At 38.8% G+C, this 25,418-nt stretch overlaps 1 protein-coding gene across 10 annotated transcripts in view; it reads right to left on the reverse strand.

The window, feature by feature from the left end:
* DOCK9 (dedicator of cytokinesis 9) overlaps nt 1–25,418 on the reverse strand; it is a 2,508,686-nt gene that overhangs the window by 616,989 nt on the left and 1,866,279 nt on the right. For all 10 annotated transcript variants that reach the window (XM_044071294.1, XM_044071300.1, XM_044071298.1 and 7 more), the window contains exons 31-33: nt 11,945–12,123; nt 5,476–5,592; nt 5,193–5,316 (exon numbers count right to left, since the gene is read on the reverse strand). In XM_044071294.1, the coding sequence (XP_043927229.1) occupies nt 5,193–5,316; nt 5,476–5,592; nt 11,945–12,123 (420 nt within the window). The remainder of the gene's footprint in view (nt 1–5,192; nt 5,317–5,475; nt 5,593–11,944; nt 12,124–25,418) is intronic.

The following is a 25,418-nucleotide window of genomic DNA, read 5'->3' on the forward strand; positions in this document are numbered from 1 at the left end:
AATGAAGTCTGTTTCTGGGACACTGGAGAAGTGGACTGGAGAGTGGTTAAGATTTCTTATATTCTAACTGTGAGGTTGTTTGAATAGGTTGGAGGCAAGGGAAAGACAGTGGAGTTGGGATCCAAGAAGCAGGTTGGCACATTAAAGGTCAGGTAGCAAAAATGGCTGTATTAAGTGTGATACAATGATGCTAATTTCTAGGTGAGAGGGTAACAAAATGGCAGATAGATGATCTTATAGTTTGGACTGTGGATGACTTTTTCTTGGATGCTGCTGTAACCAGTGGAAGTCCACATTCAAGCTGTGCTAGTAGAATGCCTTTGCCTGTGCCATTCCCGGCTGACCTGCACAGAAAGGTGGAAAATTTATAGGACAAAATAAAAGGGCATTTATTTTCTTCCATATATGATCTAGGCAAAGTTGAAATTTTAGTGCAGGATCCAGCCATATACCAAGGTATTTGAAGGAGATGACTTATCAATGGGGTTGTCAAGATAGTCACAGATAAGTGACTGAGTTATTCTACCATTTAGGGGGAGTTTTGGAAGAGCTCAGAATGGGCATTTTATTTAGCCATTTGAAAAGAGAAAGGAAGTCAGCTTGTACTTGTTGCTGTACGGCAGACGAGATCAGGTTTGAATGAAAGTGGACCCTGTCATCAGCATAAAGTGAGAGAGAGAGAGCTAAGGAAGATCAAGTGGTAGTTTAATGAAAATGAAAAAAAGGAGGGTAGACGAAATGCAGCCCTAAGGGACTCCTTTAAGGAGAGTTGTTCCATCATGATTCTTTTAGTGAATTCATTTTTAGGCAAAGTGAATTTGATCACTCGACATGATTCCCTAAGTTTCTGGTCTTGGTTTGGCTTACTGTAACTTAAGGTACTACATAAGCCTGCAAATGATGAGCCACCCAACTCAAATGAAAATTTTCCACCCAATTCCAAACGTCATTTTTATGCATACAATGCAACAGTATCTAAGTGAGAGCAATTCAGTGCTTGTCAAAGTAAAAAAATGATTGCCATGTTTAACAACCATACTGAAAAGGTACCTTAATGAAATGACCTAGGAAGCTCTTAAGAAACTACAAAATCATTGGTTTCTCCATGGAGACAATGTGTAAACAATCATTTCTTTTTCTCCATGGGAACAATGTGGAGCTACGACATAAGAATAGACCATAACGACTAGATGTTCAAAGCTCCAAAATGGAGGCATCTGCGCTGACAGACTGCACAGGCAAATGTCCTAAAAATATTACTAGGTCATAAACAGTTTAGAAAGGCACACATTTCCCTCTATAGGAAACAGAGCTACAATGAAAACAAAGACATACTGGCACAATTATAAATAAAGGATACACTAAGGGACTTTTATTAGCAACTTTTAATGGTGGGACTGAGACAGTGGATCTACCGAACTACTATAAAGGGATTAGATGACATGGGAAAAGAATCTTCCATTATTCAAAAAAAAAAAAAAAAAAGAAAAGAAAAAATAGTTGCAGCAGATAAGATCAGCTATCTATAAACAAATATAACCCATAATAAATAACAATCAGTTAATAAAGCACCAACACAGATGAGCTTTCACACATCTGAAAAAACTCTTTGTGCTGAAAAGCACATCTGCTAGTTGTCTTGTTTAGATAATGAAGTCACAGGAGATTAGTGCAAGGTTCTCCTCCAGCAGTAGCCTTATTCATGGTAAATTTTCTTAAGTCCTTATTAAGGCCAACAGTCATCTCAGTTCTTAGAACTGATTTTAAATATTTTTATGCCAAACATTAGAAGACTTCTGGCTGAAGAAGGAGATAGTCTTTCTGTTATCTAGACAGATTTCAGGGAAGGAGCATCTCCAAAAGCTGGTCATTCTGATGGTCATATTTTCTGACACAGCTGTACTGAGTGTTTCCAGAAGTGCAAAACTGCAGTGTTTTTTGTGGATGTTTCTGCAGAGACAATCACCCTCTCTCCAATATGTGTAGCAACCATACAACTGACAGTAAACTAGATGAACCTTCCTTCATGATGGTGTTGACTAGTTTGCCCCACAGAAATACAGCTTTTGAACATCTGATGTTTGCTTAGATGCAACAGTTTTATGACTCTTGGGTACAAAACATATCCTTGACAGGAGGCATTCTGCCTACCTGCAACCTTAATTGTCACTGCAGTTCGAGCAGTCCATTGAAGGTGTGACGACCATGCCCTGGCCCAGCAATCAAGGAACCTCAATCCTCACCACTAACACCAGGGAGGTCGTCTCCTAGAGGAGGAAAGTATAATTAATACACACAGTAAAGTACAATTTCCCTTAAGTGCGCACAGATCACAGTCAGTCTGGGGCTGGCTGCTCCCTTGCTCACCAGGTCCCCAATAAGACTCCCCAATGGCACAGCTATAGGGTCCAGGTCTCAGCCTAACTGAGCAAACTAGAAACTCCAGTACCCTCTGTGTCCAGCCAGTGCTTTGTGTCCCTGCCCAAGTAGCTGACACAACACACACACACTGAGATAAATATTTATACAACTTCACAGACACTCCTGGGAAAGGCTGACACAGATTCTCCAGCTGTGCCCCTTTACCCAGACTATACAGTAGCAATTACTGCCACCACCCAGTTAATAATATCAGCTACTAAAAGGCCCTTAAAAGGGTGTCCAATTATTACTGTGCAATATTAATATCCAATGGTAATGTGACTATACAGTCTAAGGCTTATTGGAAGGGCTTAGACAGTAAACTCCATAAATATATAATGTACTCTAAAGCATACTTCATCTCTACACAAAGCAGCCACAGGTAAAAGGTTTTAAAAATATTTAATAATAAATAATTAAAACACAAGACAAAACTACTACACCACAGAGATATCTAAGATGTCACAGATCACACAGAAACTTAAAATAATATAGCAGGACAGGTCTGGTGTCAAAGAAAAATACCTAATTAATCTTTACTAGCTTTAACTATTCCTACAAGATATCACAGTGCTAAAAACGTATATGTGAGCATAAGCAGAGTGCTGATAAGTTAGATGTCCAGATCAAAATGCCTCTGGTCTCTTGTGAGAAATACTATTTAAACATTACTAACAAACATGTCTCTAAGGCCCATCATTTCTGACACTTAGGTTTTCCCAGTATTCATACTGCATCATCTTAACACCTGGTCTGAGTTCTAAGGCCACAAACTGCATTATTTAACAATCTAACACCTCTTCAGAAACTTACAACGATACAAGACATTTCACATATATATGCTAACAGAAACTAAAGCAATAAAAGCACATTCCATATCTAAATTCTAGTCATAAACTTTAACCTTAAAACAACGGGCATGAAATCTTTATCCAGCCGCCCTCGGGCCGAATTCTAACAAGAAAGGATACAACATGCTTCACTGGGCCAGTAGAGTGTAATGTTGTCACACATTTTGCAGTTCCACATTTCACAGTGTTTTCTTACATTTAAAACAACAAGCCTGTATTTTACATTTATTTATACAGTTGACAGAATTATATATTAAATTCTATTTGACTAGGCTGGCAACCTTCGTCCATCTCTCCCCAGTCGTCACAGAAGGCACCACCTCTGTTGTCCATAACTACCTGGTCAAGTACATTAAATACATTTTTTAATTCCAGCAATTAGTGCAATGCTTACACAAGGCATTATTTTTGTTTCTTGTGGTATAAACATACTTAGGTATTCTTGACATAAGTTTTCTAGTGGTCTTTCCTAGATAAGAACAACTGCAAGATGAGCAAGTTGCTAGACTCACCATACCAGATGGATTTCAGGTAATGTAACTAGGTATTATTTGGGGATTTCCCCAGATAATTGATAAATACATTAAGGCTGTTACTTACACAGTAACACACAGAACAGCTGGCAGGAACTTTTTTTTCTCTCAGTAGGGAAACTGTCAATTACAGAATCCCTGGTCTGAAGGGTACATTTAAGTTAACACCACATTAATGAATACTGGACAGATAGGTCCACATTCCCCAGCAAAATGTTCCTGTTGGTTTTACTTCATTGCTCTTGACTGACGGTAGTAGATAAAGCATGTATAAAAACTTCAACATTATCTTTACTACTGTTCATTCCATTATATCCTGTCTTTTATTAACAAATTCTTTTTTAGTTGTTGATAAGTTATCTGTTGTAACCATGGTGGCTCTGAATAGCTGACTGCCACCAAACAAGTGGAGGCGTGCAAGGCAATGAAAATTACCATGACCTAAGACAATGGTTTTACACCTGAAGCCAGTAATGGCAATCCCTGTGTATGAAAGCACTCACACACAAGAGGAGGGTATAGTACACAGCTGCAGGGATACAAGTACTCAAACTAGCCACCAGAGGGTAAGTTTAGGGCCTAAAGCAGAAACATTCCATTGGTTGCTTGGATGCTGGACTCTGTAAATTGTCTGTCACCTCACAGAAAACAGATGATCTAGGAATGGCTCTCACCCCATGAGGAAATGAACAGATTAATGGATTGCACAGAAGGCTGATGACTTGGGGATCTTCAAACAAACGGACACAGGATATATACTTCAATCAGAATTATTTTACGATAAAATACACACTTGGATAATTAATGATTTCTTTACAAATTAATCAAGTGTACTGTAAATGTTTTTGGCATCTATATTCTCTCATATACCCTTGTGCCCTCCACTTTTAGGTCAGGAACCCTCATTATAGAAACAGTATCTACATTAATCATACACGAGAAATATAATTAAGTGCAATTACTGTATTTGTCATGCCATGTAAAGTGAGATTCAGTACATTATTTCTGTTAGTTTCTTATATTCGTTCCACCAAACTAAAAACAAATATCATCACATGACCTACAGTCTCCCTACAATGGCCCTAGAGTAGAATTGTGACTTTTTGATCACTGAGCTCCAAGAGGGGGATGCACTGCTACCATACAATTGAGGCATCTCTCTGTTTTGGTCTGTATTCCATTTTATCCAACCATAGACATATTTTGAGTCAATATGTCACAAATAATCGTTCTGTTGCCAACACAGTATTAAATTCTTGTTTAGTAGCTTTCAGTGCTTGCTCTCTACTATCCATATATAAGGCATTACTGACAACCACAAATATGCTAAAAGTGAACAATCCACTAACATTACAGTGCCTCATTTGCTATTATCAAGCATTTATACCTGTGCCAGAAATAGCGCCCAGAACATCTTTGTGCAGACTGCTGTCCAATGTGTTTTGCTTCTGTGGAGTTGATAAAGGATTTCCAGAGGTGGGTAGAGTTAGAAGGAAATCATCTTTTGTATTCTAAAAGAGAAAAGAAAAAAATTAAACAAAAGCAATAAAAAATCCAAAAAACATCATAGATCAGAATTGCTATAATTCAGCAAGACAGATGGAAAAAAAATAAGCAAATGAAGTGCATTTTGAAATATAGCCAGCAGAGGGCAGTATCTATTTACTTACATTGTTTGTGCAGTTCACTGGGAAAGGGGATATATCTTTCACATTCAGCCTCTGTACATTTTCCAGTAGCAGTCCAAAAATTGGAAAATACAAAGTGGCTAGTCGACTTTGATGACTCTAATAAAAGAAAAAAAATAAAAGCAATTCTGTGAGAACTATATCCATGAATCATTTGAAAAATAAGCTAAAATGCTTTACTTCAACATCGTCAGCCAGTGTACTCCCTACGGTCTATATCATGACGAATGATAAAAAGAGCGAACGCTCTTTTATCGCACACTAAAAACCGAAAGCATTAAATGTCGAACACATGGAACAGCGATTTTTTTACCAGGGGAAAAAAATCGTTGCTCCGCAAAAAAAAAAAATCCAAACACAAAATAAAGGGGGGGTTGCCACCCACACCCCCCCCCATGTGGGGAGCTGTGCCCCCATACCCACCCTACTTAAATATACCAACTCCAACATCGCACCACAGTGGAGGAAATTACAAAGTCCCAAAAATGGCCCAGCGATTTTTTTTCCCCTGGGGAAAAAAATCGCTGTTTTGTGTGTCCGACATTCAGTCCTTTTGACTTTTAGTGTTCGATAAAACAGCATTCACTCCTTTTATCGATCGACATTGTAATATAGACCCCACTGCCTACACCCTTCTAATATGCTACTTCTTTGTCAGTATAAACCCTTCACTGCAATTTGACTCCACAGAATAAGACCTGAATAAAAGACATTCTTGTCCAGAGATAAGAGGTCACCGGACTACCTGGGAAGTTAAGACCTAACATTACAACTAAGTGAGTGCTACAATCCTGTGTCAGCCTAATGACCATCCAACTGTCCCTCTCACTATCACTCCCCTGACCCAAAGACTCATTCATTCATAGTGGGTAATAAGAGTTTTCTGGTTCATTCTATTCCTTTAAACAAGAGGTAGGAGCATGACGGCCTTTATGTTGTCATATGCAGGATGAAGAAGTCTTATTTCTTTGGTCTCTGCTAATTCCATATAGTACTTCCTGGATCATTGGTTGAATACAATTGACTAAAATGGCAGCCTGACTCCTACTTCCCTAGGTTACATAGGTACCTGCTGAACACTGCAATCAGTGTTCCCTACTGACTACCAAGGCCCCAAGTTAATATCATGAATAATACTGACTTCAACAATTGGCTAAGCTTCTGGTGTCATTCTAAAGGGATCCAGTATCTGTCTGCCTGGGATGATATGGTCGACAGACCACGATGCTTTGCCAGAGATGGCCTGCACCAGTCACGCCTGGGATTCCGGATACTGGTTAAGGTTCTTGCCGCCCCTATAGTGCCTTTTTTAGGCAAGGTACAAATGACAAATTCACCACCGTAACAGGAACAGGCAAGCAAAAACTGAGGGTGATGCTACTCAATGCTAGAAGTCTAATTATCAAAATGCACTCACTCGAGGCACTCCTTAAAATGGAGAACATCGATATCTGTGCAGTGATTGAGACCTGGTTCAAGGCTCCAGAGAGCACCCCTGTACTACCAGGCTATAACTCATACCACACTTTTCGGCCATGTAACCTGGACCGGAACACCAAAGGCAGATGTGTGTCCATATTCATTAAGGATATCCAAACCTCCAGGCTAGTTGCTCAGCATAATGCAGCCGAGGTTATCCAAGTACAACTAACTCTGGGCAAAACTGCAATCCAAATTGTAGCTTGCTACAGATCACCCACCATACCCCAGGATTCCCACTCCTCTTTTCTTGATGTACTAGAAAATATTAGGGTTCAACCAAATACCCTAATAATGGGCAATTTCAACTACCCCATCATTAACTGGGAAAACTACTCATGTACCAACTCCTTCGCTCAACGCTTTCTGAAATTCATAAACTCCAATGCCCTGGATCAGCTTATCCACACCCCCACCAGAGGTAACAATATCCTAGATCTAGTCATTACCAACATGAGTGACCAGTGTTCCACACCTGAAGTCAACACCTCATTGGTCCAATCCGACCATAAGCTAATTAACCTAGATATCCACATCCTGCCCCCACTCCCCATTAAGGAAACCATGGTAAAAAAATTCTCCAAAGCCAACTTCATGCTTCTTAAGACAGAAGTGGTGAACTTCATGACACCCATGCAGATGGGCAATACAGTTACAACTACTGAATCCTACACAATTGCACTTTATAAGCACTTACACGAGTGCATGGATCGTGCTATCCCAAACAGAACCAAGACGCTATCCTCCAAAAAAAAGGAAGCCAATCTGGTGGTCCCCTGCCATAAACAAAATGTGCAACAGAAGGAAGAAACTGTTGCAAAAGAGAGTAAAATCCCACGACTGGAGGAGCTCCCTGGTCAGCCTCAGTAAGAAGCTGCAATCCCTGATAAAATCCTCCAAAGCTAGTTACGAAAATAAAATCGCCACTGATTCTAAAGACAACCACAAAGCATTCTATAGCTATGTCAAGAATCTCAATGGCAACACTCAGATCTGCTCTGAGTTACAGCACAATGGCACTAAATATACAGACCCAACTGATATTGCCAACATCCTGGCAGATAGGTTCAGTGCTAACTTTACCCCCCTCTCACCCCCGAAAGAGCCCATCTCTATAATGGAAGAATGCAAAGTTCCTGTAATCACGACTGCACAGGTAAAAAACACACTCTCCAAAGCCAAGAACACAGCATCCATGGGACCAGGCAACATCCCAGGCTACATTCTACATGAACTATAGAATGAACTGGCACCCCACCTAAGTACCATGTTCAATCATAGCCTCACCTCAGGCTTTGTGCCTACTTAATGGTGCACAGCGACGGTTATTCCACTCCACAAGGGGGGAGCCACCATGGACCCCGGGAACTACCACCCCATTAGCCTGACGAGCCTGGTCTGCAAGGCCATGGAACGTATCATCATGGAACTTATAAACAAAGACATTGGCAATCTCCAAACTCTGGACCCCACCCAGTTCAGGTTTGTAAAAGGCAGATCATGTCTCCTAAACCTGATAAGACTTCTTTGAAGCAGTCACCAAAGCCGTAGACAAGGGTAAGGTGGTTCACGCAGCCTATCTAGATCTTGCCAAAGCTTTCGACACCATCCGCCACTCTGGAATGAAAGGTAAACTCAATAAACTAGGTATAAATCCCTATGTCACAAGATGGGTTGCCAACTGGCTCACTGACAGAACCCACACTGTGAAAGTAGCAGACTCCAAATCCGACTTCAGACCAGTGACAAATGGAGTACCACAGGGTTCAGTCCTGGGTCCTCTCCTGTTTGGTATCTACTTCTCTGAAGTACAGGCTAACACAGAAGGTCTTTGGCTAATGAAGTTCGCAGATGACTGCAAACTAGGAGCCATAATCGAACCCCCTAACGATGTGGACATCCTACAAAAGGGCCTCACTGAGACAGATGCCTGGTGTCAAAGCCATGGCCTCAAGCCCAATGCCAACATTGTCATTCCCTTTGTTAAAAACTCTGTACCCATGAACTACAACATAGGCGGTAGTATACTTAACACCGAAAGTGTGATAACAGGCCTTGGGACACAGGTTCATAGGTTCATACTAGGCTATCTCTGCCCTAGGGCATTTATAAGCCTAGCCAGAGTATGTTTGGCTTTCGCCACCCATTTTAAATTAATTTTGCTATGCCCTTTTTCGAGGTTAGTATACTGTGCCTCTGTCTAACAGTGACACAGAAGTGATACCCGGGGTAAACCTATGATCTCCCATCCACTCATCAAGACTCTTCTTGAAGAGAATCAATGAGGGACTCTGCCTAACCTGGACTGGGATTTTATTCCATAGTGAAGGGAGCTTCTGGGTTATGAATCTGTCACTCCAGCATGTCCTATTTATTTCAGTGCTGAGGTTCAAGTCTCTCGAGCGTGTAGCTCGATGGGATTTGGATTTTTTGAGGTGCAGCATGTCCCTTAATTCCGGCTTGGACATGGCCTTATACATCAGGCACAGGTCACCTCTGAGCAGGCGGTATACCACTGAGTAGAGCTGGAGTTTCTTTAACCGGGCAGCATATGGCATCTGTTTGAGACCTTTGATCCTCTTGGTGACGTACTTTTGGGGTCTTTCCAGTTGCTGCAGGTGTTTGGTAAGGTACATCCCAAAAGGGGCATTGTACTCGGTTATGGGCCTGATGAGGGATGAGTAAAGAGGCACGATGACCTCCCCTAATCTATATGTGAATCCCTTCATAATTAGGTGGGCTATATAAAATGTTTTTCTAACCACTTTGGCCACGTGGTTGTCAAATGAGAGATTGCTATCAACCCCCAGGTCCCTAATTACTTCTTCTGTACTTAATGGATTACCACCTATGTAGTAATTTGTGGGCACTTTGTTTTTGCCAAAGAGGATGACTATACACTTTTTGGCGTTTAGCTTGAGGCCATGGCTCTGGCACCAGTTGTCTGTTCGGACAGTAGTCTCTCCTTTGATAATCACATCGCCACAGTAGTCAGGAAATCCTTCTACATGGCACACCTCATCACAAAAGGTGTCTCATCCAGAAAAAAAGAGGCCATTGTTCCCCTCTACTCATCACTCATTAGACCCATTATAGAGTACAACGCCCCTTTTGGTATGTACCTCACAAGACATCTACAACAAACTGGAAAGGCCACAGTAATACCTCATAAAGAGGATTACCGGCCTCAAACAGATGCCCTATGTAGACCGTCTCAAAAAACTCCAGCTTTACTCCATCGCATATCACCTACTCAGAGGTGATCTCTGCCTAACATACAACGCTATGTCAAACCCAGAGCTGTTGGACATGCTCCACTTAAAGAAATCCCAATCCCTCCAAGCTACATGCTCTAGGGACCTAAACCTTGTCACCACAATAAACAGAACATGCCAGAGGGATAGATTCCTGTCCCAGGGACTTCCCATACTCTGGAATAAATTACCTATCTATATCAAACAAAGCTCCTCATTAGCACTCTTCAAGAAAAATCTTGATGATTGGATGGAAAATAGGAAATTCAGCCCGGGGATCACCTCTGTGGCTCTGCTCAACAGTGGCACAGGAAAATAATTTTCTTGGGTGGCACAAGCCAGGGTACCTTTTTGGCTGGGCTTGTATAGGCCCCAGGGTGGATAGCCTAGTACCTACCTATGAATACAGCGATGAAGGTAATGGTAACTAATTCCCACATATCAGAGGCAAGTTAAATCACTGCTCACCTCATCCTCTGCCTAGTTACATGGGCTCAGTGCAGAAAGATTCTCAGTCTACTTTCTTAATCCCTTCTAACCCCATCTCCCAGCTACCTGCTACACAGTCACTCTGATTTTAGTAAGGGCCATACATAATCACTATTCCAATGCAAACTGCCCTTGCACAGACTAGCAGTATTAACACTCACATGTATTTATTTTATAGACCACATATCTTGTTTCATTAGCATTTTTGCATGCCTATAAGTAACCATGGAAACCAGCAAGAACTTCTTCTAGAAACTGGCGTTGGAACCAGGAAAGTCAGGCTGTGGTGAATCCACTCACATGGACTTGAGTATAATGCAGGGCATCTTCAAATATCACAGCTTATGTTTAAAGCTGCAATGTCACATTCAGGAAATCTAATTTTGTAATTCATACAAAATTATTTTATCACAGTGGTCCCTGTGATAACTTTTTCACAGTTCAATGTTTCATGAAATGTATATACAGAACTTTGCCTTCTAATAATCAGTTATATGGTATTTCAGAAAAGTTGAGAGGACTACAGGCAAAGCAGACAATACCTGCCTGCTAAGCTGAGGTACTTTATTTTATCCTCAGCCAATGGCCTGAAGGATGTAGAACCCTGGAAAGCATGATGGCTTAATGGTAAGAGCTCTACTTCATAGCCCCATAGTTCATACTTCACTCCTGACCTCTGGCCAATGTCTATATGGATCTTCTCCGTGTACTCTGGCCTTCTTCCCACCTGCCAAAGTCAAGCTGGTTGATTAGCTGCACTAAATCGTGCATACATGCGTTATATTTTACCCTTTCCCTAGTGGCCTTGGTCATGGTAGAAAAGGATCTGAGATGGATCAATATACTTACCAGTGTAATAAATAAATAAATAAATAATATATTACTGATTGTCAACCTACAGCTAACTGCCAGTGCACAAGATTAAGCCAACATGTACAACTACAAAACCAACAATTCCTGCTGTTGGAGCACACAAGCTGTCATTACAACTGGACTGTAACATAAGTAACTACTGATGTCACCTTTCTCCAGTTCCCTCCCTAGGGCTTGTGTTTGTTTATGACCCTATGACTTCACAGCATCACAATATTTCATGTTTCAGCTGGGCTGCTGTGCTATTTCACAAATGTATTAATACACAATGTAGATCAAACCTAAATTTGACAGGGTGAGATTATGCAATCCCATTTAATTTAATACAGGTGAGGGCCAACTAAATATATCCTTACCCGTGATGGATATCTGTCATCAAAGGCATGCTTTATCATCATTCCTTTCAGTACACTAATTGCAATCTGTCGAACATCCCTGAATTCCTGAAGTGCACTTCCTACCTCCCTGAGTAGGAGGCCAGCCAAGAAGTGATTTCGGCAGTACTCATCTGAGAGGGAGTAGTCAAGCTGAAGGTCTGAAATGAGAGCAAAAAATGAGACAAGGTTCAACAACAATTAAACCTATTCTTTCATAAATATCCAGGAAAAAAAAGCTCACAAAATTCTCCAACTGCAATGACTGCATGGCCCTTATAATATTTCTAGAACATGTTGTGTGTGTGTGTGTGTGTGTGTGTGTGTGTGTGTGTATATATATATATATATATATATATATATATATATATATATATATATATATATATATATATATATATATATAAAACGTATATGTGGTTGTAGTAGAGAACAAGCACTCATGAGAGAACTTTCTCTTTAATGGTGGTTTTGCTTGCAGCCTTTTGAACTACATGACCCTGCAGCAGGGTAAAGGAATTTGCCCTTGCTCCACTGTTGTGCAATCTCAGAGTTGTTACAATTATCAGGGATGTGGAGCAAACACTGTATTGTATGACTCAAATAGACAATAGTGTACAGCAAGGAAATTGGTTATATGATTAGGATGTAGACTTGAGCATATATATATATATATATATATATATATATATATATATATATATAGATGCATATATGCATATATATATATATATATATATATATATATATATATATATATATAGAGAGAGAGAGAGAGAGAGATGCATATATGTGTGTGTGTATCTATATATATATATATATATATATATATATATATATAGATGCATATATATATATATATATATATATATATATAGATGCATATATATATATATATATATATATATATATATATATAGATATCTAGATGTATCCATATATATATACATATATATATATATATATATATATATATATATATATATATGCATGCATATATTACATCATCAGATCCTTCTGGAATAGCCATAACCTACTGGAGCTATTTTAACTATTGTACTCATGAACGCAAAAAAAAGTAAAGATAAAATAATAATCATTTTACAGCACGGAATGCATATTCCACAAAAAACAGTGTATGATCCCATAGTCTGTACCAAGTGAATAATGGCCATCTGAAGGTTGTTACATCAACCATTACTTCTAAAGCTTTAAATGATACCTAAACTATTTGATCTACAGCTATACATACCTTTTACAGATTGCACAGTACTCAACACCAAGTACAAAAAAGCTATTAACAAACGCAAGCCTGTGGAAGTTCTAGTATGCAAACAGCAAACCTTTTATTAATAAGTTTCAAATTATAACCACAGTTAGTGGCATATTTTTTTAAAACAAACAGTATAAATATGAGGTTTGGCATTTGCAACAGAAGGGAATCTTTAAATTTAGGGATTTCAGCAAGAAGCAGTACTACAATTTAGTTATAAGTTATACATACACATAGGTATTTTTCCCAGAGAGACAGAGAAATATTCAGAATCATAACATGCGAGTGTGTACATGTGCACCCTAGTACTAATGAAAAATTAGCCTGATAACTAAATGAAGCTGAAGTTGTTGGGACAATCAAACATTTACTGTTGAAATGCACACAATAATCCACACCATAACTTATTCTTAACATACTTAGTTCTCAGATTTAAAATCATCAATAACCAGCACTTTCTGCAGCCTATACACATTTCTGTCTCTCTCTGTAATAAACTGCACCTTATTTCTTTCTCCTTTCCTAGACAAGCCAATTCAATTGAGTTAAATTCAATTCAAAATTCAAGCACCAAAATTCAATTCAGTTGAATTCAAGCATCACTTCTGATTTGCTGTAATTCGTCTTGATTTTTTTTATTTACAACCTTCTTAACAGGAACTAAATTACTTAAATAAAAAACCCTTTGAATGAAATATAGCTCCTAAACTAGAATGACAGTCAAAAGCTTACTGAAACATATTATTATGTAACGTACTACAAAATTTTAACCAGAGATCACAGCACTCTTGGAGACAGAATATATATGCTGAAAGACTGTCATTATCAAGCCTAGCATGAACTACCAAATGTGACTGTTGATAAGAACAAAATCAGAAGTCAACTGAGGAACGTAAAATAAACCTATGTTCCTGTCTATTGTTTGTGTCTTTCGGCTTTTCCCGGTTAGGGGTCGCCACAGCGGAACTCCGGTCCGCTAATGTTTGGTAGTGGATTTTTACGTACCGGGTTACCAGCCCTGATGCACAACCTTCAACGAAGGCACGTCCCATTCATGTATGCCTCCACGCAGAAGACGCTCTAGCTGAAAATCGAATGGGACAACGTCTTACTGTGAGGCGACAACGCTGCCGCAGCACCACCGCCGCAGTAACCTATGTTCCTGTCTATGACACCTCAAAATACTTAATATTCGACACTAAGGTACAAACATATTCTATACAGGCCAATTCCATAAAAGTTTCAGTCTACCATCACCTCCAGTACTTGGTTCAAGTACTCACAAACCCAGATGTAAAACAATTGTTTGTCATCTTTCCAGAATTTACTTACTTCCAAATGCGTGTTAACAGTTAATACACAGAGAATCAAAATAAGGAAAACATAATACTTCTGAACTTCTCCGTTTCTGATAAGATACCTGGAAAATTTCAATACTTCAATAAGCTGCACCATTCCCACAATTACTTATCTGTTTATTTTATTTAGTTTTATTTTTGATGTATGTTAACTGGGAAAGTCCAACTGGGTTGCTGCCCATTTTCAGCAGAGGCCTGTGGAGAAAAGCTCAAGATACTATGTAACAATGCCAGCAAAGAAATACATGAGGAATTATAAGTGCAACTTAAGACTGGCTAAAAATAAACAGTATAGTGTAGGAACACAGCTTTGGTACATACAGTAACTGGGCGATGATAAATAATGCAGTTTGAACATTGCCTAGGACTAAAGCATACACAGTGTAGTACTATTTTGGTGTGTAGCTGATGCTGTGTTAGGATAATATACAAAGTTAGATTTGAGAGTATTTTTTTTTTGAGAATAAAATCTTAACAAAAGAGGAAACTTGAGTGAGAGAGTTATACAGGTTTGAATATGGAAACGGAAAAAACAGAAGAGACAGGGTACAAGGGATGTGAGAGGGGAAAATGGATTAGAGTGTAATATTAGAATAAGGGGAAAGTGGAGGGAGGGGTGAGTGGTAATGGTGGTAGAGTATAGTCAGCATAAGAAAGGGGTGAGTGAGAACTGGGAGGTAGAATGTAGTTAGAATGCTTTTTTATTACAACTGTTCTTGTATTAGGCTGCAGTAAATCAGGAACAGAGCTATGTATTAGTTTTTTAGAGTAACTTTGAATGGTTGGTGGCAAGCAGTTGACCTAATAATTATGGGTATACAGTTCTATGATTCAGCGACAGAGTAGGAGTACAACCTGCATCCAGGGACTTAGTTCACATCTCACTGTTGGATCACAGTGTTCAATTAGGGGCATAGTTGTTTGGTACTTTGTTTAGTGGAAGACAGATGAAGGGGAAATGTATAATTGTGTTAGTAGAAAGCAGATGTATGCAAGTTTAGTGGTGGGGTAGCTATAACCATTTCAGTTTTTTTTTCTTGTGCCATGCAATGATGTGTTTGATAAGGTGCATTTACTGCAAATTTAGCAACTTTACTATAATACTGTTCAAGTTTCGCTTTTAGTGGAGCCTTGAGGTTTATGAGGATGGGGTGCCATAGAGAAGTAAAGAAAGGAGCTAGGTGGAGGCTAGTCATGGTAGTGAGAAAATGTTTGGCTCTGCACAACATGCCTATTTTTTTTTGGAGTTTTTTTGGTAGAGGTCACATTAAAATTTGTCATCCACTACCATTCCTAGTAGTCTGGTGTGAGATCGGACTTCGATAATAGTGTTATTTAATTGGAGTATTTTGAAATTAGTTTTTTTAAGAGATTGTGATTTGGCGAAGAAAAGTAATAGTTTAGTTTTTGGGGGGTTTTAAGTGCGAATTACAAGCTTCTTGAGTGATTTGTTGGAGATGAACTAAACTGTCAGATGAACATACGAGTGAGGAGTCATCTGCATAATGTATTAGTGACGCATACTGGGTGAATATATGGACTGTATTATTGAGAATATTAAACAGCAGGGGGCCAAGGAAGGAGCCCTGTGGAATTAAACTATTACTACATTTTGTTTAAAAGCCTATCAGAGTAAACTTTAAATACTTTTTAGTTGCACTCCTCCTGATCAATTCTGTTTTGCTACTATAATATTTTTATTCATTTTCTGACCAGGAAGATGAACTGAACCAAAAAGGCCTTTTTGGCCACGGTTTAGGCCATAAAGTAACTTTTACAAATACTAGGAAGCCAAAGCACAGCGTGAAGAACCAACACAGCAAAACAACATACATACTTAGCAGTACAAATGGGAAAAAATTTTATACAGTTAGTCACAGCCAAGTGTGAAAGATTTGAGGACATGATATACTGCACTGACAAGGCATCATCTACCACATCTAAATCTCCAATAATCTACTTGCATAAAGTGTGACCCCAAGTGTGTCACTTAACATTATCATACTCCCTGCTCATTTAAAGAAACACTGCTATCTGCACTCAGTCAGAACATTCTGAAGTTAGACACCACATCTTTTATATCAAATAGCACTAAATTTCTGGAAGCAGATTATCAGTCTCCAAAGTTAAAAACTTATTCTCTCCTCTCCATTCTGGACACAAGAGCCCCTTTCCACTACACAGTCTCATCTCTCACTGGATACAAGTAGCACATTCCTCTCATCCAAATGATTACCTTGGGTCTGTGTTATATCATCGAATGTATCATCTTGCCGACAATGCAGGCAGTTGAACTATTCTGAGATCGGGTTATGGTGGAATCAGGAAATTTGCCCTTTTCCTCCACTATAGCGTGATTTCAGAGTTGGTATATATAATTAGCGGGCGGGGGGGAGGGCGGATAGCTTGCACTTTCAACAAGATGACGTTCGACAATGTGGCCATTCAACGATACAACATAGACCTATTTATCTTAGTACCTTGGCATGTACCACATTCACCATGCCATTCTCATTGTATGAGCATCTGCAGGTAACCACTTAACTGCAAAGTAATGGACACCAGCACATTTCCCTATGCAGGTGATAGTAATGCCTGCATGCTTCATCAGTATGTTCCTCCTGGCCCTGAAGAGACATGCTCATCTATGAACATGCATACCTCGTGGCATAAGTTGCAACATTACCACAGTGCTTACTGGAGCTTAACCACCCTTTTTAAATTCACACATCTTCACACCTTTTCCGAGCATGTTCTTTCACACTTATTGCTATTATCATTAATGCCTCTGTGCTCACTACACAGTTACAGTTTACATGCTCCATTCCTTTCGGAAATCTGTATGGCTCCAGCACAGGACAGTGCTATCAATTGTTCTTAACACAACAATTCTTACAGCAAGAACAGTTAAGAAGAGGTGAAGTGACACCAAAAAATGAAAGGCTAATAATGGCAGCCCAGGATAGTGGACTTCTTGACGTTGGTTTATAAATTTACTGAAAAGGTGGGAAAACATGCAAATTCAGATTCTGTAAAATATAACTGGAAACATTGTGCATCTTGTTGCTGGATGTAATAAACTCATGGAAGAGTATGCTGAAAGGCAAAATAATGTGGAAAGACTGTTCCATTACCAACAATTAAAAAAAAATAGATGTGGGAAAAACAGATATGACATTCCACAAAAAAAGGGAAAAGTAACATTGATCACTGAAAATGCTACACTTAGTGATTATAGCGTCATATGTACAGAGACACACAAAGTCATAGAATAGCAGGATTTGCAGGGTCTATATTAGATAATCAAACTTTTGAAAGTTCAACTGTCATATGGTCGACATCATATGATCAAACTTTCAAAAGTTTGAATATCTAATAAAAAAAAAAAAAAAACTACACAAAACACCTACCTGAATGTTTTAAGCAGGGGGGCAAGCACCCCTGCACCCCCCACACCGCCCGTTCTTTAAATATATAAACTCTGAGATCGCACTACAGTGCAGAAAAGGGAAATCTTCCCATTCCGTGCTGTACGGAGATCTCCATTACAATGTTCGAACATTCAAAAATCCGATTATATGGTGTCGACCATATGACACTCGGAATTTGAATGTTCAAACAAACAGTCAATATAGACCCAGCTTTGCAAGCACAAATGAGAACAATATGGAAGAAAGATATCCAGACAGTTCCAACAACAGTAGGCACAATGGGCCTACTAAAAAAATCTACAGTCATGCTTACATATGCAACCAATACATGTAACCCAGTATGAATTACAGGAGGAGAGAATTCTGGGTACATTGCAGGTGGTGAGAAGAGCACTCTTGACTAACATCAATGACTAAAACAAAACTAACTTCATGAACTCTAACTGTACCCTGACTCAGGAATGGGGTCCATTTATGTCATGATATTAGAAACACAGACTTAAAGGGAGAAGCAGTGCTGTCAACCATTCTTAACAGAATAATTCTTAAGTGAATTTACAGCAGTTCCACCACCTTGTGATCACTTTTCTTTACAAAAATAGCACAGGAGATGGCAAAATACTAATATACCTGTTTCCACAGATTCAGTTTCAGATTACAGTTGCAGGTAGCAAGGTCTACTAACCAAGGAAAATGCTTACAAAGAGGGGATGCAGTTACTTTATGGCTTTGTGTATTTTCGTACATTACCACTAAGTCAGCACATTCACTCAAGCTCAGTGGTGAAAGGAGATGAACTTCAGACTATGCCACAGATGACTTGAAATGCCTAGCGCTGGATGCGCTGAGTGGGGGAGAGGAACACTGATACACTAGCTCATCCACTCTGGGGAGGAATTAGTGTTTCCTAGTTAAAAAGCTTTTGCATGTGCAAGCAAAGGTTTCCACAACAATAAATGCCACTGGACAGTGGAAGGCATGGGCTAACCACTCCCAACCCAATGACAGTAGCCCTCAAAGGTGTGCATAGGAGGATACAGGAGAACTCTGCATTGAAACAAGAGCTCACATCAGGTTTAGAGGAGTGGGGTTAGGTTAGCGTCATAAAGAAAAACTCCATAGCCTGTCCCCAGTATTACAAGGCCTACTCATTAGGGAGAAGGGCATTATAAAGTTCAACTGCTGGGGACACTGGTAAAGTCTCCACAGTACCATAGTCTATGGGGTATGCCACACCACCTAGCTGAAGGCATAAGGATGTCCCATCCCCACAGCAAGCATGTGGAAAAGGGGGTGTAGGCAGAGGCAAAAAGCACACTTGTGGCTGACTAAATACTAGCCCTCCTTGACTGACTTATCACTTCTGTGCTGAGGATACCTACTGTGGACGAAAAAATGGGCTCAAGTCCAGTTGAGGGAGGTTTGGTCAGAAGATACTAAGAACAAAAATTACTTGGATTGTACATAAGTACTGCACATTTTGTATTTTGTTTAATTTCAGTTGTGCTATCTAGACTTTTTGATACCAACTAGAGAGAGAGAGAAACAGCATAAAAAAATTGTATATGTAACAGAGATCGGTATGTTGTGCAAATATCCCCGGGCAGAAGTGCTGAAAACAACAGATACTATCTAATCAAACAAAATATTTTCAGAAAGTTAGTTATGGGTAAATGCCAAGAGGAAAGCTAAATATTTACTAGTACAGTCAGTACAAATACAAAACAATTATGTAAGGCTGGCTGACATTGGGTTATTTGCACTTCAAACTTTATATTTCTGTACTAAATTGGATAAAATAATTTATCTTTATTTTGTAATACAACATGCTTGTGCGTATTCTGAATATGTAGTCAAGACACTGAAATAAAGACCAGAAACTATCAGTGGAAACCCCATAAAACAACATACAATTTGCTGAAAACTGATTTTTCTCCCAAGCCACATACAAATATCTTCATTCAAATTACTGAAAACCCCAAGCAAAGCAATGCAAACCAGTATGCTAAAAATCACTCACATTTCCTAATGTAGTTTCATTATCTTACATAATCTGTCCAACTTGGAGTGTCATGCAGCTTTGACTAGCAAAGTATAAAGAAGCATTTAAACAAACAGTAAACCAAGCACCCTGTGGGTCATGGCTCAGAATGAGCACTTCATGGATTCGCTTCATTTACCTTGTAAACTATGGCGTATAAGAAGAGAGTAATACACTAAATTAATGATTATAACAGCTACCAATGCTGGTTGAACAGGAGGAGTTTGGCATAAAAATAGGTTAACAAATCTGCACATTCTGAACAGGATGTATAAACTACAGAATGCTGTGATACAGTACAGGTGTACACACCTTACTACAGATTATAAAAATTATGCCTAGGGTTATACAAGCTACATCTCATAGCATACTACAGACACAGGAATAACAATACAGGACATCCCACTCTCTCCTCATTAAAAAAGCAGAGGAAAAACTCTACATAAAATGCATGGGCTCCTATGTATATAATGATATGTGGCACAGGGGGGTGAAATACTGAATTAATGTGAAGTTGGCAAAACAGAAGGCTTGGTAAAGATGCATTATATTTAGCCATCATCTCCGCACAGTATAACAATGGCTAATAATTCATGTTTGGATCTGAGTAAGTGGTGAGAGGAAGAAAACTGCAAGCTATCACCTTCCCTCTCATGACGTATCAGTGGAAGACTCCATCTGGGAAGTAGTCACTCGCAAAGAGTGGGTAATAGGTTTTTGAGGTGAAAGACTGTGTAACAGTACTAGAGTTGGAGGAAACCAAACAAATATCCCTGGTAATGGGTCAAAAATACTCACACTGTCTGCAGTTGTTGTTGCAGTACAAATGCAAATATCTACACCATTAACAATCCTGCATCACTTCAACCAGATACAGAATTATTTACATTTCTGTGTTCTCTGCCTCTATAACAGGTAACTGTAAGCAGACAGCAGGAAATTAAACCTATGGATGTTCCCAATTGCTTAATGTACCTGGAACCATTTTAGGACATGTAGGTAAGCCTATACCTATAAGCTCTAACACTGTGAGCAAGCATTTTTGTTGCCACTGCAAATGGAAATCCTTCAGGGAAAAACAAAGCATTCCCTACTCCCCCTGGCTGTGGACAGTGCAATAAAAGCAGATGGTCAAAAGCATAATGAGGGCTTCAAATGTATTACCACAAGATTGAGTTTCTGTTTCTAAATTCAGGCCCCTTCTCCATCCACCATGTTTTGCACTTTGGCAGCTAAATGTCTGGGTGGGCAAGGTGACTAAAGAAAAATATTTCATACCCCAAAAATGAAGAGAAAAAATAGTACTCGGAACTGATAAAATTGTCAGACATTGTTAAACCAAACTGCCACTAACAAGTTTAATGCAGAGGAATATGGCATACACAGAACATCATTCTGTGTTAATTATTCCGACTCAGATGGCATAAACTCAAGAACTGAACATCAGAGATTTTCAATAGTCATTTACTGATGGCACATATTTAAAGCAAAATACAGAAATCTGTATAACACATTTGCACTGACATCAACTATGTGTAGGATTAAAAGAGATGTCTTACAATCCAAGGGACATAGGTACCATAGCATTCTAAAAGCAGAGACTTGTGTCCTGTTTTTCATTCAGATCTGTTACAGTTAGCCAAATGCCCAAAATGCAATACTTATTTCCACTGCAAGTGTATTAAAGCACAAAAAGCTCAAAAGCTAACTTCAGCAAACAATGTAAAAGCTATGGGTTAGAAAATTGAACAAAGACTTCACAGAAATCAATTTTTTGTGAAAAATACTTGGTAGCCGTTTTATTCACAATGTATTAATCAGAGAAAATGCAGATCCACACACACACACACACAAATAAATAAAAAATTAAATTAAATAAATAAGCAATTACGCTCACACCTACCTCAAAGTGAATTAATCTACTTCTCACCATCAGTGGTGTAATAGGTAACATACTTGCTTTCGGTGGAGAAGGCTGAGGGTTCTATTCCCGTACCAGGTAGATCATTTGCTGATACTGCAGTGCAGCATAAGGGGGTGCTGCATTCCTGAGTATCTCTTCTTTTGGATGAGATATTAAACTGAGGTCCCACCTGCTTGAGTTAGTGGTAGCTCACATGGATGTAAAAACTTCCAAGGCACCTAGTGAAAAGGGTAAGGGAAATTTCTCAAAGCCCTGGCCAAATTTCCTATCACCTCAGGTCACTCCTGCAAAGAGGTTACTAGCTTTGTGGGACTAACCAGTCCTAGTCAATAAAAGACAAATAAATAAAAGAAAATATAATTAACGAAGGAGAAAAAAAGAGAAAGCAAAAATTAATACCCGAATAATTAACATTATACAAAAAGAAGCAGGCTAAGAACAGCAACAGCAGTATGCAAACAAGCAAAAGCACAAAAAAGATGTCAAATGTTAACCTACCAAAGCACTGCTCTATGGAGGAGCTACACTAATGCTGAGAAATGCTGCCTCATTGTATATCACAGAAGTAGTGCTGGTGACTAAATTAATTACTGAATGACATCACTTCTCTCAAGGCTGTGTAAACACAGCTATAGTCATGTTTCCCTGGTCTTGATTACCTACCCTGCCACCACTGAACACTTACATTATGCTTAGATGTTATAATTTAGGCAGTGCAATTCAGCATTCAAAAACTGACATCTCTATCCATAACACATCCATCCTACAGCAAATACATTTGGAAGAACCCAACTTAAAATAACAAATGAATAACATACTGGATGACATTTCCTCTAGTACTTTACCTGAAATGGATTCCATGGCATCACAGACTTTTTTTTTTGTAATCATGGAATCATGTAACAGTGGTTAGCAGCTCTCTAACAAAGTTATCATCTGTACTATATTTAAATCTTCCATTACTTTAGACCTTGAAGTGACACATATTACCTTATACCTCATGATTTAACATAAATCTGCGAGTCCAAACAAAAAGCAAACGGCACATGAGAGTCTAAGTGTTTACTACTAAAGATGTTCAAGGCATGAGTTATGGTCATTTTCAAACAGTGGTACTATTATTTCTGATGACTTATTTATAACATATCTTATTCCTAAATTATTATTTTTTTTTACATCTGAGAAAACTATTTGGCATTTAATTATGTATTTACATACAGGAAATTTTCTATATATTTTGTTTTGTTCGTAATTTTAAATCCAAGTTCATTTGCAAAATTGATACAAACAATTTGCAGTTAATGAACTGCTTCATTTTAGTACAGGTTGGTAAATGACATCAAAATCAATCAAACAGCAATTTACTTTGCTTGCTGCCTGGGGGCTATGATTTCAACAAAATAATACGGCAGCAGATGGGGAAAGAAGCTCTAGTTATAATGAAGCATTTTCTAAGTAAAAGTGATGACAGCAACAGGAAAATGAAATAAAGATATAACATTCTGTCTATTAAATTTATACACGTACACATGTATGTATGTATGTGTGTGTGTATGTAGATACAGATAAATGTGTGTGTGTCTATGTATATATATATATGTACTTGCGTGTTCAAAGCAATATAGCCTAGCTATAGCTGAACAGCAGCCATAACAGAACAGCACAGCCAGAAATTTGCTTCGACTAATGCAGTGATGGCGAACCTATGACACACGTGTCAAAGGTGACATACTACAATGTTTATACCAGCGTTCACCAACATCCAAGTTACCAAAGAAACTGAATGAACAAAAATACAAAAGAAATATGTGACCCTGCATTTATTTATTAAAACTCAGCAAAAAAGTAGAAAAAAGTCATTAAATGATGTTAATCAAATCGAATGCAATGTGTTTCATATTTTTTTTCAGTTCACTTCAAAATTACTATTAAAAGTAGGGTAATTTTTGGTGCACTATTTTAAGCCCAATTATCAGTGCACATATTGTAATCTCTAAAAGTCACTGATTTTTCTTTTACTTTTTAATACATAGCAGCAGACATGATTGGACTGTATTTTTTTAAACAAATGAATACGTAAAGAATTATTTCTCTTTTGTCGGGGGGGGGGGGTGGTGACACACCAGCAGAGTCAAGATAGGCGTTTTTCCGAATTTTTGACACACCAAGCCCAAAAGGTTTGCCATCATTGGACTAATGTGTAAGTACAGTACTTAAACATGGCTCTGGTCAGGTCATTGCTACTGCATGCAAGACAAACATACAGAGAGGGATGAGAACAAAAATTAAGCATATCCGAAGTGAGAAAAACACCAAACAGACAGTGGTGAGCACTCCACCTGCACAAGAGCATAAATGATTTTAAAATTTATTGGGAAGCAAAGCAAGTTACAACTCTCATATCTTACAAGGTGTTTTTTTTTTTTGATTGAGCATCTACACGAGAAAATAAGGTGCACAGTATCCTTAACTTTTGCAAATGGGGGGGGGTACTCTGAACCTTGGTAGCTGCTGGAGTATCTGCAAGTCACAACCAAAATCAGTGTGGCAACACACTAGTAGCCTCATAATCATCGTAATGCCAACAAAATTCCTGACCTTAGGAAAAAAAAGTTTTGTCTTTAGACTACTAGTAAGGTGTCTTTAAAACTGACAACACTAACACCCACAATAAGATGTTACTAATATGGAAATATAATCTAGGCATCCCTCATTCTCAGCACCAGGCAAGTAATAATTTTTTTTCTTCTAGTAGTGCCTGATTAGTTATGCTTCAGGCCTCATGAGACAAAAGGACTACCCTGTCAAATGCAATGTTTTCTCATCAGATGGATACTGATGAGAGGGTAGCATACCACCAAGTCGAAAAGACTAGTGATCGATCATTTACATCGGAAATGCCATTCATCGGGGTGTTTACTGTGAGATTGCAGTACAGCGAAGATCAGAAAATTTGCCCTTTCCTCACTGTAGTGTGATCTCGGAGTTGGTATATATATATAACTGTTGGAGGGTGTGGGGGGAACAGCCCCCTCCCCACAAAAGCGACTTCGATAAATTACATTTTTGATGTAAATGCCGTTCGATCTATGGTCTTTTCGATGTTGTGATACAGATCCGATGAGAGAGTAAGGGACCTCAGATGCACCTGGAAATTTACCAGCACCTTTTAGAAATGACAGCTGTTTGGTGGAGCAAACATTCCAGTGCCAAAGGTTTCATCAGTAATTACTGGACACCAGATTAAACTCTGGGCATGTGCTTACAGTACTAGGTATTGTATTACACATTGCTGCAATTCATTTTGGAGGGTTATGGGTACAGCCAGTACACCAGAGAATTGACCATTTACTAGTCTGAAAACTGGATGATGCAGAGTATCATATGCTCCACTAGCAATTATCAGAGTGAAGATCAGCAAGGGAGAAT

The sequence above is a fragment of the Protopterus annectens genome, chromosome 5.part0 (assembly GCF_019279795.1).
Source record: "Protopterus annectens isolate FY-2018-M chromosome 5.part0, PAN1.0, whole genome shotgun sequence".
Lineage (NCBI taxonomy): Eukaryota > Metazoa > Chordata > Ceratodontiformes > Protopteridae > Protopterus > Protopterus annectens.